At 50.8% G+C, this 20,210-nt stretch overlaps 1 protein-coding gene across 3 annotated transcripts in view; it reads left to right on the forward strand.

The window, feature by feature from the left end:
- The window catches only part of LOC122368808 (protocadherin-like protein), a 78,055-nt gene extending 71,501 nt beyond the window's left edge, over nt 1-6,554 (forward strand). For all 3 annotated transcript variants that reach the window (XM_043343064.1, XM_043343061.1, XM_043343062.1), the window contains 11 exons: nt 150-217; nt 516-623; nt 1,556-1,678; nt 2,183-2,292; nt 2,605-2,686; nt 2,848-3,006; nt 3,449-3,567; nt 3,941-4,005; nt 4,374-4,515; nt 4,781-4,940; nt 5,203-6,554. In XM_043343064.1, coding sequence (XP_043198999.1) covers nt 150-217; nt 516-623; nt 1,556-1,678; nt 2,183-2,292; nt 2,605-2,686; nt 2,848-3,006; nt 3,449-3,567; nt 3,941-4,005; nt 4,374-4,515; nt 4,781-4,940; nt 5,203-5,553 — 1,487 coding nt within the window. In that variant the 3' untranslated portion in view covers nt 5,554-6,554. The remainder of the gene's footprint in view (nt 1-149; nt 218-515; nt 624-1,555; nt 1,679-2,182; nt 2,293-2,604; nt 2,687-2,847; nt 3,007-3,448; nt 3,568-3,940; nt 4,006-4,373; nt 4,516-4,780; nt 4,941-5,202) is intronic.
- Nucleotides 6,555-20,210: the final 13,656 nt, after the last annotated feature.

Raw genomic sequence — 20,210 nt, forward strand, 5'->3', positions numbered from 1 at the left:
GATTGTAATTAGTACCTGCCTATGTTTGTAGAACGACTGCCGGCATGCACGCTATTTTTGTCTTAGAGCCATGTAGGTACATTGTGCATCGAATCATGGATCGCCAGCGAGCATGAACATCACTGATTCAAAAGCCGTACATTTTCCAGAAGACAGCTTTGCTCTCGATGAGTCCACTGGAACACTCTCCAAGAAGGCGAAACTTGGCTACCAGCAGGTGAGTTGGCTTCTCTCCGAACTGCTTCATGTCGTTTTATAATTTTCCGTATACATACCTATTATTTCAGCTATACTTCCATGGTGAGACATTTCATCTTAGCAGTGAAAAGACGCGGTGCTAATAATCTTAACGTTACTACACATTCAATACGGGAAGCTTTTGGTCCACTGGCACAACCTTCGATTGCCATCATTGCAAGTCAAAGGCGGTGTGTCTGTTGGATCGTGTTGTTCGGGAAGCGGATGCCACGATCCGGATGTCTCATTCGGCGGCGCTTGTGTGTCCTCTCTGGCAGGTGTCTCTGCTGGTGCAGGCCATTCCCGCCGGAGGGAGCGCCAAGGATCAGACCGACCGCACTGACATCGTCGACTGGGACGAGACGCTCATTATCGTCGACATTATGGTGGGTTTTCGCAGACAGTGGTAACGCATGCTTCAGGTGTTTTTAGAGGAAAAGTGCAACATACTCGTGCAAAGATACGCATACCAAATCGATTGATGAATTCATTACTTCTAGTTTTTTATGTTTGCTTGGGTGGAATTGTACGGTTTACAAGAGACAGTTTCCGAGCATCTAACATTTACAACGGAGATAAGAGTCAAAGCCCAAAGGCAAAAACTAGCATATGTGCAGTGATCTCAAGTTTATGTGTTCCAGTCCTAGAGGATGGCAGGATGCAATAAAATCGGGCAGAACTGGTTGGAAACGATAGAGGACATTTGAGATAATCCAATGATACGGTCAAATGTCAAGGCCATGCTAAAAATTTATCTCAAACTCCGCAGATTTCGTTTACCATGTGCACCGAATCCCGAATGATTTTAAAATATGCTCCAGTTAACAGGCCCCTATTTATGGTTCATGTAACGATGGAAAGAAAATAATTTTGTATTTTTTAATTCATATATTACACAAATGTGCTCCATATTTGTCCACATCTTTTAAACTATTCTTAGCAGCTGTTTGAAATTTACCACTATGACATCGAATTTTGTCGTGCCAGGGTATAAAAATAGACTGTGTGGCGTCATCAAGAGAGCGACGTCTAAAGTTATTACTCCAGAAAGATGTCAAATCAATGGACGAAATGGCACTGAAGTTTCGCGCTCCTATCCGTAAGCGTTCGGGGGCTATCGCAAATATTAGTCAGGGACGAAAAACGTTAAACCCCGGGTCTGCGTGGGAGTGAAGTGAATGTTCCTTCATAGACAGGTGGCGAGATTCAGAGGCTGCACTGATGGTGAGTGACGGCCGAGCTGTGCCGCAGAGCCTCCCCAGCAGTGTGCCGCGGAGCACGGCCCTGGCTCACTACTGAGCTCTGTGTCCGCCTACAGGACGAGAACGACTGCAGCCCGGTGCTCGACTGCTCCGCCTACGCCGACAGCTGCGACAGCGTCGTGGTCGGATTTCCCGCCTCGACCACGGCCTCCCTGCCGGCGCCGCTGCTCCAACTCACGGTCAGTGAGGCCCAGTGGTGCTGCTCCAACTCACGGTCAGTACTCAGTGAGGCCCAATGGTGCTGCTCCAACTCGCGGTCAGTGAGGCCCAGTGGTGCTGCTCCAACTCACGGTCAGTGAGGCCCAATTGTGCTGCTCCAACTCACGGTCAGTGAGGCCCAGTGGTGCTGCTCCAACTCACGGTCAGTGAGGCCCAATGGTGCTGCTCCAACTCACGGTCAGTGAGGCCCAATGGTGCTGTTCCAAGTTCCAACTCACGGTCAGTTAGGCCCCGTACAGCTGCTCCAAGCGGTCAGTGAGGCCCAACGGTGCTGTTCCAAGTCACTGCTAGTTAGGGTCAATGACACTACACCCGCTCACAGTGAGCGATTGCGCCTAACGGTGAGCTCCGGCCACCCGTCGTGGTGGGAGTCAGCACCGGTGACTGTGATTTATTTGCTAGCTGAATGCAGGCGTGTGATGGTGAGCCGCCTTTTGTGACGTGCGTAACGCCGTGACTTTCAGGTGACGGACGGCGATCGGGGCGACTTTGGCGTGGCTGGCGTCCGCTACCGGGTGGACTCGGACGCGCTCGACGTGGACTCGTCCGGAATGCTCTACCTGGTCAAACAGCAGTACGTTCCGCCGCGCCTCCTTCATCGGAGAGGTCGGACAATGATTTATAGTGTGCAGGGTGGCCAACAGCCATTTTAGGACTTATGATTTACTTAAGTCTAGGACTTATGGCCATGTACTTCAGTATCTACAGGCATTTTACCTACAGGTTTAAGGCTCAGCAGTTTGATTTTAGGGATACTCAGCATGTACCTATTGAAGAAAGGTGTGAAAGTTCCAGTCTAACAAAAAAACCTGGATAAGTTGAGTGGGTCATTACATCCACACTTTTGGACTCGCGTATTGAGTGATGCATGGTTTGCCGTCCTCAGGACCTCGGCCATCAGGGCCACTGTCACTGCCCTCGACAACAACGGCCAGGACCAGTCCAACAGAGACACGGCCACAATTCAGGTGAGGCCCGGGCGGTCAGTGGAACCGCACTGGGGCTGAAATGTATTCCAGAGCTCGCAGACCTGTCTGCGAATGTTTTATATGCAGAAGTGATGGATTAGATGTAGTGTGTTCTCGTGTGTAAGTCGTGGCCACTGAGCCGACCGAACATTCGCCCGCAGCTGGTGCCTGTTACCGACGACCAGGTGTTCTTCGTGCGCACGGAGAGCCAGCTGACAGACGTGGGCAGTGTGACGTCACTGCTGGAACAGATCGCCCAGAGCGGCAGCTACCGGGCCGTGTTCTCCTGGGACTTCCAGGCGCTGAGCGCCGCCGACAAGGTACGAGCGCAGCCGCCGCTGGAGCACGGGTCGCAGGAGATTTGGTTACGGGTGGACAGGGGAGCAGCGGGGACGGCAGGAACAGCAGGCCAGCGGTCACGGACAGCGACAGCAGGACGATAGCGAAGGCGCGGGACAGCGGGATGACGGTGGGGAGAAAAGCTCAACAAGACACTCAACAAGGGCTATTTTGAAATATCGTATAGGAATGCAATTTCATCTAAACTCGAACCATGCCTTCCCTGTCCTATTAGTTAACAGTTACGGCAAAAAAGCTGTCTGTCTTACCAGCTTTTAACCCTGACTTTTGACCACCGTTGGGCGTGTGCATACCTTAGGTACTTAGTTCCAAATCTTGACTACCGAGCCTTTGTTTACCGAGCTCCAGTGTCTCTGTGCGCCGGTTCGTTCCGTCCGTTCCCCACCTGCTGACGTGTTGCAGGCGCCCTCCACACGGCGGCTCTCGGACGATGATGAGGACGGCAGCGCAATCTACTTCTACGCTCTGCGAGAGGACAGCGGAGGCGCCGTGGTCGCCGTCGACTCCGACGACATCAAAGAGTGAGTGTCGACTGTCGAGTCGGTCAGCGTGACTGCGAGCTGCGCTGACACCAGTATCGGCCGCCCGCAAATACAATAGCCTGGGTGGGTAGGCTGTTCCGGCGGGCAGCACTGTCCGGCGGGCAGCCTACCTTCCGGATCGTACGCCGAGCGCCGAGCGCTGTACTCGATGCTCATTCTCTCTCCCCTCCCTCTCTCTCTCTCTTTCTCTCTCTCTCTCTCTCTCTCTCTCTCTCTCTCTCTCTCTCTCTCTCTCTCTCTCTCTCTCCCTCTCTCCCTTCTTTCCCCCTCTTCCTCTCTATCCCCCTTCTCCTCTCCCTCTCTCTCTCCGTCTCGCCCCATCTCTCAAATATCTTTGTGCTATCGCCGGCAGATCGCTGGACACCGTGGACTCTGTGGAATATGTGGAGACCAAAAAGGACCAGATGTCCGGTGGAGGTGAGTGTTGCCAGCTCAGCAGTCTCCCGACCTCGCAATGCCCACCTGACGATTGGCTACCGCTGCAATCACACCGGGTTTGATCTTATCTGCTAGCGAGACAGTATTGTTTGTCTTTCTTTTACGCAACTATAAACAATCATTATGGCACTTCTGCAGAAATATGTTGCGATTAGTAGGGGCTGTTAATGGTTTCTAAAAAAAGATATGTTAGTAATGTGAATTGGCTGCCTGTATATCGGCGTGGCTGTCCGTTACATCGGTCCTCTGCAGTCCAGTGTCGTACGGTACATCGGTCCTCTGCAGTCCAGTGTGACCTCCGTCCGTGCGGTACATCGGTCCCCTGCATGTGTGACCTCCGTCCGCAGGTAGCGGCGGGGACCCGGAAGGGGACAACACCGGCCTGATTGTGGCCGTGGCCGTGTTGGCCTGCCTTCTGGTTGTCGTCATCATCGGGGCCGTGCTGCGTCAGCGTCAGCTGCTGCGTCGTCCAGCCGGCAGCTACGCCAGGTAAACGGCCTGTAGTCTGCAGCTACACCAGGTAAACGGCTGGCTGCTACAGCCGCAGCACCTAAACGGCTGGCTACTGCAGCTACGCACCATGCTGGGGCCGTGCTGCGTGTAGTTAACGCCGAAATCTCACCAATAGTCGTTCATATCAATTTAATAAGAGTAATTGACCATTGCCCATTGGGCGTTGCAAACAGGGATTAATTCTGACACTGTGAGCGGTGAGCGCGTTGTGCTGAGTCACGTCGTGTGTGCTGTGACTCAGGCAGAAGAATGACGCCGAGTCCTACGCCGGAGGGATGGTGAACTCCAACTACTCACCTGAAGCTACTGGTCGGCGCAGCGAGAGCAATACCTACAGCAACCGCGCCTTCCAGTCCGGACCGCAGGAAACAGACAGCCGCGTCTTCCAGTCCGGACCGCAGGTAACTGACAGCCGCGCCTTCCAGTCCACCGAACAGGGGGCAAACAGTCCTTCTTCCAGTCCATCCAACAGGTAACATGCTTTCCAACTCCTAACAGGAGGTGACGCCGCAAGCTGCCGTGCTTAGCAAGCTATTCTTGTCTGTGATGCACAGTTACAGGTGTATTTGTGGTGCACTGATTGCGTCTCGGTGCTGCCACTGGCGCCGGGCTGAGTGACGGCCGCCGTCGCTCGGACGCTGACAGCTCCGGTCGGTGTTTCAGCCGGCCGTCCACGGCCTCGGCTCGGAGCCGGCGTCGGAGAGCGCGCCGCGCCAGGAGCGCCGCCCGTCGTCCCCCGGCGAGCACCCGCTCATCGACCTGTCCGAGACGCAGCAGCCGACGCCCGAGGAGCCCACGCCCGACTACTCGCTCAAGTCGGTGGGCTTCAAGGAGACGGTACTCTGCGTCTCCCCGGTGGCCGAGGAGGACGGCGAGGACGCAGAGGACGGCGAGGACGGAGAGGACGCTGCTGGGGAGGACGGTCCGGCCGCCGAGCCGGAGCCGGACGCTCAGACCGCCGCTGACAGCCGCCTCTCCGCAGATGGCGAACATGACGAAAACTCTATGCTCTGAGCTCTGGCAGACATGCTCTACAATTCAACAACTATTAACCCTAGAACTTTTTTTAGGCAGCCGAGTGTGCATGTATACATAAAAGCGATATTATGTGCCTTCACCATTGTTACTCACCTACTTGGGGTTCTGGGCGATCAGGTCATGTTGTTAAGACCAGCCGATTTTGGAATGTGATTTCCTAGATACGACATGTGGTAATCAAGCAATCAGGAATCGTTCAGAGTCTGTTAAGCTTTATGGCATGTGATACCTGTGTATGTATTTTGGGATGCAGCTTGTTATAGGTGCCTACAGCCTGCACTGTAAGTAAAATGGAAACGTCGCGATTTATTGAAGACCCTGTATGCGACGGTTCACAAATGTTAGAAGTTCTGCAATACTGCTGACCGCTGTTCGGGAAGAGGGGACATTCGGAACTGTGGTATTGAATAGCCGGGTCAATGATAACATAACACCGAAGTATGTAGGTAGCTAGTTTGGCATGAACCAAGCATGCCTTTTGTTATATTTTGCTCGTGATAAAGGTGAATGCGGTTAATTTTGCAATCACTCATGAGAAGTATTTTTTTTTCTTAACATGCTGCCTTACTTCTCCGACTATTGGTGGCATTGAATATGAGATGCGTAGTTTATTTGGTTAGCATTGGTGCCAGTAGTAGACATCAGTAGATGCAGTAGACAGAGTATGATCTATGAATGTTATCAAGTATCAATAGGTAAAACGATAACATTTCGGTGCTGGTAATCCTTCACAGTGTCGCCATTATTTAGCAACTGTCATCTCAGCGCAAGTACCTATATGAAATATGAAATATATGTAATATATGATACATGAAATACCTATATCAAGGTCATCGCTGGCTTCTACGGTTTGTCATATATCACACTGTATGTACCAATGTACCAGAATGTACCAATGTGCACTGGGTGTCCTTTCGGTGCTTCACTCCTGGCCCCTGATTTCGACTCAATAAAATTTTAAGGAAAGTTCGGTGAAATCGGCTACAGATGTTCTTAGCTATGATTCTTTCTATGAATCTATATTCTTTCTATATTCTTTGCTATGGAGGGGGGGGGGGGGAGTTTTTACGCCCCCTCAGGTTTTTCGCGACCATCTCAAAAACGGCGACGCACAGCGCCGTTCTATCATTTTTTAGGTCAGGTCATAGGTCAAGTCGCCAGAAGTCATCAAACGTCAAATTTTGCCTATTTCAACAGTTTTCGAAAAACCGGCGCATAACTCGGGAACCAAGAAAGCTGCAGCGCTGCGGAAAAACGCATTCGATTGGCCTTTTAACGCCCTTTCTGGATTGACTCCTCAGATTTGACCTCAGGTCAACGGTTTTAGTCTCCAGAGAGCAAAAATTCTAAAAATAGCCGTTTTTACGAAAAATTGTTTTTCTGCTTTTAACTCTGGCTGTGTAGAGAGTCACGACATTATTTTTGTCAGAATCGTGTTCCCCTCGTATAGTCGCGTCGAATGAACTATAATTGGATCTTAAAAGGCCTTTATGAAAATTTGACATTCGCTCCAGGTCACCGCATGCAACATGCAATGCAACATGACCTGACCGGGAAAGGTCATGTTGCATATCAGTTGATCTGTAGCATCGAGCTGAACACATCTGAGGTGTTTTCACCGCTCTAACATGCCTCTATCAAAAGTTGTTGTTAAAAAAACTGCTGGGGACCTTTCATGACCTGAGATGACTTCAGAAGCACAAAGAGGGGTCACGGGTGCAAGTTTCCGATTCAGTGTGTCATGTTTAGGGTAAGGTGCCTAATTAGCGACCCCCTTAATTTGAACCGTCATTGCTCACGCTCTGTGGGTGCCACTGTATTACAGATTACTGGCTTGATTTTCGGAGAGATCGTTCATTTTTCTATTGAAATATAGTCATTTTCTGCCCCAATATTCACTAACTTATTTGAAGTGAGTATTCTGGCAAACCATTGCAAAAAAAAAAAAAAACGCTAATAGGGAACTCTTCCCAATTAGCGACCGGGGAGGGTCGCTAATAAGTCTATGGGTTTCCCCACGGTGACTATAAATACGGTGATCTCATCTGGATTTGGTCACGTGATCATTTTCGAGCGCAGCGCACGTGCAGTTGTGGCGGGGGCACTTCCAGAAATTCTGGATCCATGCGATTTTGGAGCCAATGTAAAGTCTATGGGGAAATGGTTCATTTTTATTTGTTTTTCTTATCACACCTAAACTTTCAAGTTTTTCTCAAAGATACACCCTGATTCATGTGTAGAATTGATTGGTCTTTCATATGGTATCAATTTTAGATTTTTATCGGATAATTTCAAAAACTACTTACCATTTAAACTACAAAAAGAGGTGATTGCGGCTAAGCATTGCGACAGCCATGTCATGTCATTGGGAAATTACGATTTCTTGTGCATCTTCATTTTAACTGTTCTCGAAGCCAGTACCTACTGGATGATTCATGCGTAGAATTTGTTGAACTTTTGTCTTTTGTCACTGTTAATGCCTTTATGAAATAATTCATCAAATCATTTCGCCCCGGCCGACATGAACGCCGCTGTGAGCCGGTTTTGGCGTCGGGGAGAGAGAGAGAGAGAGAGAGAGAGAGAGAGAGAGAGAGAGAGAGAGAGAGAGAGAGAGAGAGAGAGAGAGAGAGAGAGAGAGAGACGGAGACGGAGACGGAGACGGAGACGGAGACGGAGACGGAGACGGAGACGGAGACGGAGACGGAGACGGAGACGGAGACGGAGACGGAGACGGAGACGGAGACGGAGACGGAGACGGAGACGGAGACGGAGACGGAGACGGAGACGGAGACGGAGACGGAGACGGAGACGGAGACGGAGACGGAGACGGAGACGGAGAGAGAGAGAGAGAGAGAGAGAGAGAGAGAGAGAGAGAGAGAGAGAGAGAGAGAGAGAGAGAGAGAGAGAGAGAGAGAAGACCAGGGGGCCATCGGTGAGGCGGCGTACCCGCGCGGGAGCTCCACGCCAGGTACTGGGAGCGGGCTCGCCTTTTCCTCGTAGTGACCCATCAAGGCTGGGCGGCGGCGGTACTAGTTTCGCAAGGGACAGACATGGAGCGACTCGGGACTCGTCTCAGTCCGGCCGCTACCCAGCCGCCCGCCGCGCCTGGCCGGGCAGCTGCTTCGCCGGCCGGGTGGCGCAGGCGGCCCTCCCGGCTCCCGCCCGTCTGGGATGCGCTCCCCAACCGCAGGGCGTCGGCGGCGCCCAAGAGGCATAAGAATAACGGCGGTGCTGCGGGCGGCTTGTGGGGTGACGGTGCCGCGCTCCTTCCCCGGCTCCTCGCCGTCCGTCCCCTCTCCCCGATGCCGTTTTCTTCCAGGGGAGGCGCCCCGGCCGCCGTGCCGGGGCGTAGCGCAGTCTGTGCTTTAAGTACAGCAAGATATTCACCCAGGCTAGATTAAGGTCACAACAACCTAGGATTAAGGGTGGCTACAGACTTTAGACTTAATGCAGACTTAACATGAAGGTATTATATATGCAACTAAATGACACACATGGTATTTGTTCTAACCTTCTCAACAGAAAGTGAACATGTCAGGACAGCACCCCTCGATGACCATTATACTCAAGGGGTGTAGGCACTGATTCCCCAGGGGTGAAGTGATAGGAGCACAAACATGAGTCACTAGTTGGCTCTGTGTCTTTCCTCCTGCAGGAAAAAATATATGTGTGATGCCCAATGTGAGGTAACTGCATATTATAAAGCTGGAAATATTGTACAAAGTTATGACAACACAAGCAAACTATGCATGTTACTGCTCTTGTTATTGCTATATTGATATGAGACCTCACAAGACACAAAAATATGCATGGTAAAAAAGGGAGCAACAATACATTTCAAATGTAGCTTGTCATTAAAATGATCATGAATTTCACTACATCAAAAGTGAATGAAATTAAGTGATAATCAAAGACTGGAAAAGAAGATCAGCATAACTACATAATATGTCTTGTTTCCAAATCTAAAGTATGATCCTCAATGTTGCAAAAGTTGGTTGACTTTAACAATAACTTTGAATAAAAAAACAACATATGGTAAACAGTCACACTTCAAGGAAATCGCAAGATAAATCATATCTTTCCATGAACTTCATTATTGTGACTGCAGAGCTCATTCAGTCAATCAGAGACTGTGCAGAGACTTCATCATTCAAACAATCTGAGAATCAATGTGCAGAGACTAACACTTTAAAATCTAGTGACATTTCACAAACATCTTTTATGCTACAAGCTTATGCTTACCAAACACTTTTTCATGACTCAAATATGGTGGTGTTTATTTTAAGTGAAAACATTCATCCAGCACTAAGCAGATTATTTCTAAGCTCCACAAAGTCCCAATTTCTGTTATATTTCGCTTGGAGTCACTTCATAGTTTGAACTCAAAGTGCCTTGTGGATTTACCTCAGTTATGTAGGTAAATCCACAAGGATTGATGGGCTTTACCTCAGTTATGTAGCTGCTCCCTCAATTTAAGTTTCTCGTTAAATTTCACTGAGGCGTTGCAAGATGGGCTGTAGCCAAATTCACTTCCCTGTTCGGCTGATGCTCACAATACCTGGACATTTTTAATTCCAATTTTTGTAGCTGTTAACAATTGATGAAGGCCCAAGTACCTAGACAACAATGACGTTACAGAGGAAACCCCTGGCTGTGTTTCACGGGCGCGCTGGCGCTGCCAGCGCAATCTGTGAGCTAGCGTCAACCTCTGGTAGTGTTGGAGGTATAGGCTTGTTGATGTCTCTATGGAAATCAAAAGTGGCTGGCAAGTGTCGCGAAACACCACCCTTATTTTTGCACAATAATGGTGTGATAACTGTTGCTGCAAGAAAATATAAGGTGAAGTGAAGACGTGAAGTAAAATCAGGTCAGACATTAATATATACCCAAAAATAGCAGTGTATGGAGTACCTATATTCACATTACCAATAATATGATGCACAACAGGCCATAGAAAAACAGGTGAATATGGAATTGTAACCCAATTTCAATATCAACATGGCACTTGGCATTAACAGTAAAACACAAAGTTTTTGATGTTAAATCAACAGAGAAAACTCCTGAACATAAACAAAATGATCAGAATGTATAATAAGGATAAAAGTATAAATAAAAATCGACGAATCAGCCTATCATCGCCCTTACACATTCACCACTCCCCATTCCACGCACAGATTGTTTACCCCTTGGCTTACCCCGTGTTCGCAGTCTCCCGGACGACGAAGATTCTAAACGCCGTCCGACCAATCACGTTCAAGATGAGCGGGGCTTGGCCGCAGTTCTCGAACGTCATTGGCCAGATTACGCAGAATCTTAGTCGTCAGCAAAACGTTGAACACGGGGTTATATTTTTCGCTATGGTAACAAAAGCGCCAGAATTGACTACCAGAATTGGATCCGAAGGTCAAATGGGTCACGTGACTGTGCAGTTCAGATGGACAACACCTGGGTTTCCCCATATTAAAAATGGCAAAAAATGCGACGCCTGAAAAGATGAAATATGATCTAAAAAAATGTAACCTATACGCAAAGCACCCAATCACTCGAACATTAACGTTTATCCAACACATTTACGTAAGTAAAAACTGATCACGTGATGCACCGAAGGCGAAAAGAAGGCGAAAACCCAAATTTTGCGGGCTATCTCGTATGATATTCGAGGTTCGCGCTGAATTCGGCACCCCTGCAGTCGATGACGACATTTAGCATCCCCTGCCACACATTGCAACCTTCAGCAACACCTCATTTTCATTTCTCTCTTTTCCCCTTTCTTCCCCTTCTTGAGCTATTTGCGACCATGTCAGGCGCAAATAGGAAATATGAGTGGCGACACATTTTTAACCGCCATGCTGTGCACAGTTGAGCGATTCACTATGGGAAAATGGCAATCAATTGAAAAAGGAATGTCGATTCAGAATAAAAAAGGTGCATCATCCTAATGTGCATCGCTTTTCATCAGAGAGGGCACAAACACACACGTTTTGGATAAGAAACTCGTCATTTTTATCTAAACTCACATGAAACGTCCCACCAGAAACATCGACGACCGGAAAATAATTTAATTTGATAACCAAAGTATGGCTGACCTTTTGACGATGTTTTTACCCCGTTTCCTCCTGCCAGTTTTTCTGTAGGGAGGTAGGTCGCAAATCGGAAAGGGTCGCTAATTAGGCACCTTACTTATAAACCGATGCTTGAGAGTTTTTAGAACGACGTTCATCCAAAAGAGGCGCATCTCAGTTTTCTCCCATTTGACTTATAGGTAATGGAGACGTCGCAAAATTGGCCTGACCATGGGTCACAGATATCGAAACTCCGAGATATACGGGTACATTTTTATACATAATGCTACTCTCATCAATCGCTGAAAGTTTCAAAGCGCTCGTTCATATTTGTAGCACATTTGTTCACATGCGCAGACGCACATTTGTAAGCGTCTCGAAAAATGAAGAAAATATGGCTTATTAATCAAGCTAATAGATCTTTCCTCTCAACGTTGATCGACCAATTGCAAATGAATCATGGGCGCTAGCAAAAATAACTCTCGCGTGCCAAGGTGCGAGTATTGATCAGTTTCCCTTATGTATGGGCGTTTTACCACCTTCTACCCACTTCAGGACCATTCAGGACAACCACACCCCCACATGATTAGTACTGCCCGTCTTACTCTTCGGTACAACAGCATGAATCTTGTTCCGTTTTGTACTATTTTGTCTGTTTTGTCCCTCGAGAAGTCTAGAAGATATTTACGCAAGTGTCGGCTGGACGATCCTGCAGGGGCAGTTGAGACTTGATATTTGAGAAGCCACGCGCTTGCACCGACGAGCTGTCATGAGAGCCGGGTGGCATAGAAGGAGCGCAGTTCGTACTCGTAGCCTCGGGTACGGCGGCGGGCTGTCGGCTGGAGCACCCCTGGGCCGCGGTCCGGGCAACGGGGCACAACAGAGCACGTGGCGGTGCGCCGTGCGGGGCCCGGTGGCCGGTCAGGTGGCCCGCTCGATACCGGCCGCGCTGTCCAGCCGGTTCCTGCTGCCGACACCACCGGCCGTGAGTAGACCGTTCAGTGGACTGAACCGAGCCCACATCTCACGGCCGACTTCGCCACGTGTGCTTCATTCGGTAACACTCCACCGCCTTTATGTGGGTTGTAGGTCATGACTTGGGTTCCATAGCCCCGCATGGCTCAGAATTACTTTGTAGTGGAGATAGTGATAATTAAGTTAAAAATGGCTCCACCTTTAGTAAAAGTAAGAAATTTTTAGAGCTCCCTCAGATTTACCCAAACCTCATTGAAATTCAGCATTTAAACAATAATTGTTACTTCAAAAACATGTTGCTTTGCTCATTTACTGATTGATATAGGTAATCCATGCGCTGGCATATCTAGGCATAATGTTACCTAGGGTGGCAGCGCGATTAAAGGTAGTGTGCTAGCTTTCCTGGACCGTATGGAGTTAATGGCCCAGACAGGCACGTATCCAGGATTTCGCTCAGGGGGGGGGGGGGGCGACAGCTGAGAAGGGCCCGGAGGTCAGCTAAAAGGGGCCCCACAGCGACTGCCTGTCCTGGTGTGAAAAAAATCGAGAATGCCGAAAAACAGTAAATTTACGATAGAATTCGACCTGTTGTAAATGAAAATGCATTGTCTTGCGTTTTTTGACCTTGATAAAATGTTTGCAGTTAACTTCCGTTGAAGTTCGTTTTTGCAGCTCACTTCCGTTGAAGTTCGACGTTCTGAACATTATGAACAGTTAGTTATTAATCGTGACTCGTGCCAATATTACCTCTTTACGCCCCACTTACTTTTTCACCGGTTGCGTTTATTCATGACATTGGAAGCAGCATCAGCCTTCAGCAAGCATGATTATGTACAAGGGTGTAATTTTATATCTCTTTGTGGGGGCAGATTCACCCACAATCCTGAAATATGCCCCCACAATGATGAAAATGCACCCACAAGTCTTATGTCACAAGCGCCCTTTCGAGAGCACGGCGCCCTTCGCATGCTCTAACGGCGTCCTCCTGACCGCCTCGCGTTCCTGGATAATATAGTGTTTTTAATCACTCGGCGCCCTTCTGGGAGAATGGCGCCCTTTTGACAGCACTGCACCATTCTCATGGTCTAACGGCGCCCTCCTGACCGTCTCGCGCCCTTATGTCTCTGTCCACCGTGCATCCCTCGACTGTTCGGCGCCCTTCTGGCCTCTCAGCGCCCCTGGACCACATAGCGTTTTCAATCACTCGGCGCCTTTCTATGAGAATGGCGCCCCTTTTCATGGTCTCACGGCGCCCTCGTAACCGTCTGGCGCCCCTATGTCCCCGCCAACTTAGCACTACTGACTGTTCGACACCCTTCTGGCCTCTCAGCGCCCATGGACCACATAGCGTTTTCAATCACTCGGCGCCCTTCTAGGAGAATTTTATGAGAGACCATGCCCTTTTTTATGAGAGACCGTGAGACCATGCCCTTTGCATGATCTCACGGCGCCCTCGTAACCGTCTGGCGCCCCTACGTCCCCACCAACTTAGCATTACTGACGGTGCGGCGCCCTTCTGACCTCTCTGCGCCCCTGGATAATATAGCATTTTTAATCACTTGACGCCCTTCTGGGAGAATGGCGCCCTTGTCATGATCTCTCGGCGCTCTTGTAACCTTCTGGCGCCCCTACGTCCCCTAAGCGGCCTGGCGCCCCTACAGCTGGGCACCCACAATCATTTTGGGAAAATTACACCCCTGATAATGTACACTTGTGATCGATCCTAATTGACACCTCTTTGCCTCCTATCAGTCTCATCTCACATTTTACCACCAATGGCATTTCCGGTTGAACAAAAGGCACATACATGCTCGGTAAATAACAGCGTCACAGACCAAGCAACAAGCGACCAAGCAACCACACGTTACCAAACCAACAGTCACACCACTTGCCGTGGACGATGCACGGACTCGGACTCACCGGACGGAGTCGCTGGCCCCCGCCCGCGCCGCCTCGCACCTCAGTGCGGCTATCTACGCGAAGCGGCGCCCCCTGACCACCGGCCAGTCCCGCGGGCCACCGGCGCGGCGGTTCGCGGGACGGGCCGGCGGCCCCCATATGGCGGCCCGGCCCGCCCACTGCACAGCAGATGCTGGGGGGCCGGGCACGGGTTAGCCCGGATGGGGTAGGGCGGGGGCCACAAATCGCACGTAACGACCCCGCTCACGACACACACAGCCCAAGAGGGGCGAGACAGGCAGACGTGCGGGTGGGGGTGGGGGGTGGGGGGATTACAACCAGGCACTGAAGGTAAGGCCATTTGCCGTTCACAAACGTTCCGGATGTTTGTTAACCCGCGCCGTGCTGGGGGGGGGCGTTTTTACGCCCCCCCCCCCCTCAGGTTTTTCGCGAATATCTCAAAAACGGCGGCGCGCAGCGCCGCCGTTTTTGGTACACGTGTTCCTACATCATTTCCGCACATGTTGTGAAAATTTCAGACCTAGGCCGTTCAAGGTCAGGTCACCAGGTCACGTCAAGTGACCTTACCTCAGAAAAAGTTCAAAGGCTCGCTATAGCTACACCGACTGAACAATCACTTTGAAACTTTCAGCGATTGATATGAGTAACAGTATGTATAAAATGTATATCTCGGATTTTTGATATCTGTGACCTAAGGTCAGGTCAATTTTGCGACCTCTCCATTATAAGTCAATGGGAGAAAATTGAAATGCGCCTCTTTTGGACGAATATCGTTCAAAACGCTCTCAAACATCGGTTCATAGGTAAACATGACACACTGAATAGGAAAAATGCACCTGTGACCCCTCTGTGTGCCCCTGAGGTCATCTCAGGTCATGAACGGTCGCCAGCAGTTTTTTGGCTATAACTTTTGATAGAGACGTGCTAGAGCGGTGAAAACACGTCAGATGTGTTCAGCTCGACGATACGGATCGACTGATATGCAACATGACCCTTTTCGGTCAGGTCATGACCTTGACCTGAGGTCAAATTTTCAAAATGACCTTTCAAGGTCAACAAATAGTTCATTCGACGCGTCTCGACGAGAGGAACACGATGCTGGCAAAAGTAATGTCATGGCGCTTATGAGTCAAAAGTTATTGACGAAAAAACGTTTTTCGTAAAAACGGCTATTTTTGGAGTTTTTGCCCTCTGGAGGCTAAACCGTTGACCTGAGGTCAAATCTGAGAACATTACTCAGAAAGGTCTGTAAAAGGGCTATCGAATGCGCTTTTCCGCGGCGCTGTAGCTCTATCGGTTCCCGAGATAGCCGTTGGCAGTTTCCAAAATGTTGAAATAGTCAACATTTTACCTTTGGTGACCTCTGGTGACCTGACCTTTGACCTGACCCAAAAAATGACCGAAGTGTTTTCGTCCTTATTTTTGACGCTCTTTCGATTGCCGCTTACCGCGTGTCGCTACGTGGCCCAGGAGCCGAGTTAGACGGGGGGGCGTGAAAACGCCCCCCCCCCCCCAGCACTCGGCGGAAAGTTCAGGCCACCAGCACGGCGCGGGTTAAGTTTTCGTCACATTCGTCTGCACGTTGCAGAAGCATGCATTAAAAAGCTGCCAAATGCGCTTCAAATGAAGGAAGAAACAAGGTAAAAAAAAAACATGCGAATTGGAAATGATACCTTCTGTACAGAATGCTTGCTTATAATAAATAGTAGTTTAGCTTAGTTTAGTTATGTATTGTTGGAGCTCATTTTCTTTGGAGAACTGTAAACCGGAGCATCCCCACGAGGTCAGTCGACAGGGGCCCATCATCGGCTGTTGCCTGTTCCTCGGGCCCGATGGCCTGAGCAAGGCCTTCTCAGCGGGCCCTTCCGTTTCTGGGGCACGGCCAGGACAAGCTGTTCCTGAGACTGAGCCGGAAGTGAATATCTGGGCCCGCTTTCTTGATACATTGTCGAGGCCGAGGACCCATTACTCAAGCTCAAAAGCCTGGTCCAAGGCCTTCTAAGCGGGCCCTTCCGCTTTCGGAGACCTCCCGGGCCCCAGATTGTCATTGGCTTGACCCGATCCGCTTTTGGGGCCCGGCCAGGGAGCACCGGCAAGGCCTCATGGGGCCCTTTTTGGACCCGAAAGCCTGGGCAAGACTTTCCCAGCGGGCCCTTCCACTTCTAGGGCCCGGACAGTCCCTGTGACTGGGCCTGGAAGAGGAGTTTTCGGATCCCCTTTTCATAACCTCTCGAGGGCCAATTAGCTCAAAAGCGGGACCTTCGCGCCCGGTAAGGGACCCGTTTGGGGCCCGGCAGGCGGCAGGGCCATAGGAGCCCTTCCTCAAGCCTGAAGGCTCGAACAAATTCTTCTGAACAGGCCCTTCCACTTTTTGGCCCTGCCGGCCCAAAACTGTCCCTGGTTTGGCCCAAAAGCGGGCCCCGCTCACGGGCTGCCTAGCGGGCCCGCTTTTGGGGCCCGGCAGGGCCCAGGGTGGGCGACCGCCCCCGTCGCCCCCCCCCCCCTTGGATACGTCCCTGACAGGCCCTTCCACTTTTTGTCCCTGCCGGCCCAAAACTGTCCCTGGTTTGGCCCAAAAGCGGGCCCTTCGGGCCCGCTCACGGGCTGCCTAGCGGGCCCTACCGGGCCCGCTTTTGGGGCCCGGCAGGGCCCAGGGGGGGGGGGGCGACCGCCCCCGTCGCCCCCCCCTTGGATACGTCCCTGGGCCCAGATAAGGAGAACCGGATTTTTAGAACTTATCCATACGTTCAAAACTCATGGAAACGTCTTAAATTCTTCAAATTTTGAGTACCCCAGTGCGAAATTCGCCCCGACGGGTTGTCGGTCGTACCCCAACCACATTTCACACCACTATGAACAATAAATGCACACACTGAAATCGCTATTACCGATATGCTCATCCAATCAAGTTTCGATAAACCCGTTCATCATCATCTCCTGCGGTTTCGAACACGCCTGTTAGGTGGTGCGGTAGACCGCACCCAAAGCCAGGGCCCCGGTAACGTGAGGTAGCCGAGTCGGGGCAGCGTGCGCTGACCCAAGCCGGGGCCGCGCGTCCTCCCGGTGTCATGTGATAGCCCGGGGCTGCCCGCGGGGATGCGGTAGACCGCGCCCAAAGCTGCGGCCCCGGCTTGGGTCAGCGCACGCTGCCCCGACTCGGCTACCTCACGTTACCGGGGCCCTGGCTTTGGGCGCGGCTTCTGCTCATACTTTGTGATGCGGTGGTGGTGCGTCGGGCCGCGCGCTCTGACTTCGGCCAAGAAAAATGCGTCAGCTGATCATTGTCATTTCTGCCACTTGCGTGTGCTGAAATGGGGTCATAACTTAACCCGGCAGTTGCTGGGGTATTTCGCCACACACCGTTTGCTGGGGGGGGGGGGGGGGGGGCGTTAAACGCCCCCAGCCGATAACTCGAGAACCAATAGGCGCAGCGAAACGCACGAGGCGGCAAACGAAAGAGCGCGACGAGACGCTTCAGATGAGTACTTTAAAGTTGAATTTTGAGGTCACAGGTCGGGTCAAGGTCAGGTCAAACACCTGAAATCGGGCTTTCAGTAGCATGGACTTCAGGACTTCGCAATGGGCGCCTCTCGCCATAAACTTTGTCAAAACGGTGCACAATCCATCTTATAAGGCCTACAAGAGTGTCAGCTCCATGTAGGGGTCAGTCAAGCATAGGTCAGGGTCAAGGTCAGGTTGTGGTAACCACGTGTGTCGCCGGCCGGCACGGGAGTTCCCGGCGCAGACCGATTCGCGCGCCGACTTGTGACGTCGCTACCCCGCCCCGGCGCTGGGGGGCGGCCCAGGACGTGTCTGTTCGTGAACTTTGTCCCATCACGATGCGACCGCGTGTCTGCAGCCTGCATTGCAGCAGTCTGCTGACCAATCCGCGCTCGATCCGTCGCCGCGTGGTCTCCGAGTGTTTCTGCGCATGTCTGGGGCCCAGCCCGCTGCGTCGGGCCGCGCGCTCCGCTCCCCCGACATTCTAGGCTGAGCTCTTGACCCGAGCAGACGCGTCACGTCTGGCTCCGCGATTTGGCCCGTTCTGTCCGGGATTTATAACTTAGATTAGGCAGGGCATATTTGGCAAACTTGGATTTCATTCTCGTCTCTTCGTCGCTCCAATTCCATTGTCTGATTCGCTGTTTTGGTTTTTGACTTCGTTTTGGTAATTTAAATATAACAACCCGCTCTTTTAATTAATTCTTTTACTTGGGGCCGTTTGGATCGAACTGATTGAATTTTTGGAACACGCACCAGGTTGATATTTTCCATTTCTGATTAACGTAAAATCCAGTCACTGATATGTGGTGAACAGCCCCACAGCACCACATATTGGTGACCCCGACGTGATTCTTGTTCGATTTTTCCATGCTTCCGGGTTGTCGCCTCCGCTCATTCCCGAATCAATTATTTTATATTATTCCCCACATGGATTGCTATTCCGTCGCTCCACAGTGGCTTCTGCGCCACTTTTCCATGATGGTTTCTGTGCCATCTCTCCGCCGTGTGATTAGTTAGGCATTTATCTTCTCGGTGATTTTATTTTGGCGTTCCATTGGCTCTTTTGGATTTTGCACTCGGTGTTTTAAATTTTAATTGTTCAGTGCATTGCAAACACCGGCTATACTTTAATGATCATGACGAACGAGGGCACGATGGAACCCGCTCATGCTGAGCCGGTCCATCATGTGTCGATCAAGCCGTCGGTTTTTATGGACACCGCGGTTGACGGCTGGTTTGCTATTCATGGTGTGTCGTTTCGGGAACTAGCGACCCGCAGCCGGGCGCCGCGGAGAGGCGCCCGCCATAGGGTTTTGGGGCTATTTTTTCACGTTTCGGTCTGAATCGTGAGAAGTACTGGTCGTAGCAAATATGTTCCCTGGTTTCTGAATTTTCCGCTCACGTGGAATGCGATAGGACAATAGTCATTTTCGTACAGACAAAACTGTGCCCGCGTTTTTTGGTCAAAGTAAAAATGTTCAGCAGCTTTTAACACGTGGGCCGCCGCAAAACAGGGTACACCGGAGGACTTAAGATTCAATATCTCCTAAGCCATCATAGATAGCAAATATGTTCCCTGGATCTATGTAGATAATACTTTAGAGAACACTTCAGGCCAAAAATTGTTTCTCGACAACTTACACCCAGCCCGCGTTTTTGGCTTAAATGCAATGCAACACGGCAGCCGACCTTTAGGGCTCAGTTAGCGAGTTCATTTTTTAGCGAGCACTTCGAGCATTTCAGCGTTCGATGAAATGACATATTTTTTCAACGCAGTCGTTTCTTCATTTGCATCTAAACGCGACCTATATGATAATGTGATTGTATCGTCACACTAGAAGGTGTAATTCATGGTAATTTATAGGGCTAATTCTCGGCGCACAGCAGCAGACGGACACCGACTGACCCACCATCTAAAGGCAGTTTGGCGAAGCAGTATCGTGAATCACAGCCGCGAGATGTCCCTAGCGTAGAACACCGTCTGTTTGCCCAGTTTAAATACGTGATGTTTGCCCTCTGTCAACCCCTCAGTCATGGGGTTGGGGTCGCGGATGAATGGGCGACCGCCCGCCGCGCGGGGAGGGGGCTGCTCCCCTAACCCGGACCGCCACGGCATGGGGACGGTCCCGCACTCGCGTGCCTCACGTCGCCGCCTCACACCGGTCAATTACG

Source organism: Amphibalanus amphitrite, unplaced genomic scaffold, assembly GCF_019059575.1.
Source record: "Amphibalanus amphitrite isolate SeventyFive unplaced genomic scaffold, NRLGWU_Aamphi_draft 000977F_arrow, whole genome shotgun sequence".
In the NCBI taxonomy this organism is placed as follows: Eukaryota; Metazoa; Arthropoda; class Thecostraca; order Balanomorpha; family Balanidae; genus Amphibalanus; species Amphibalanus amphitrite.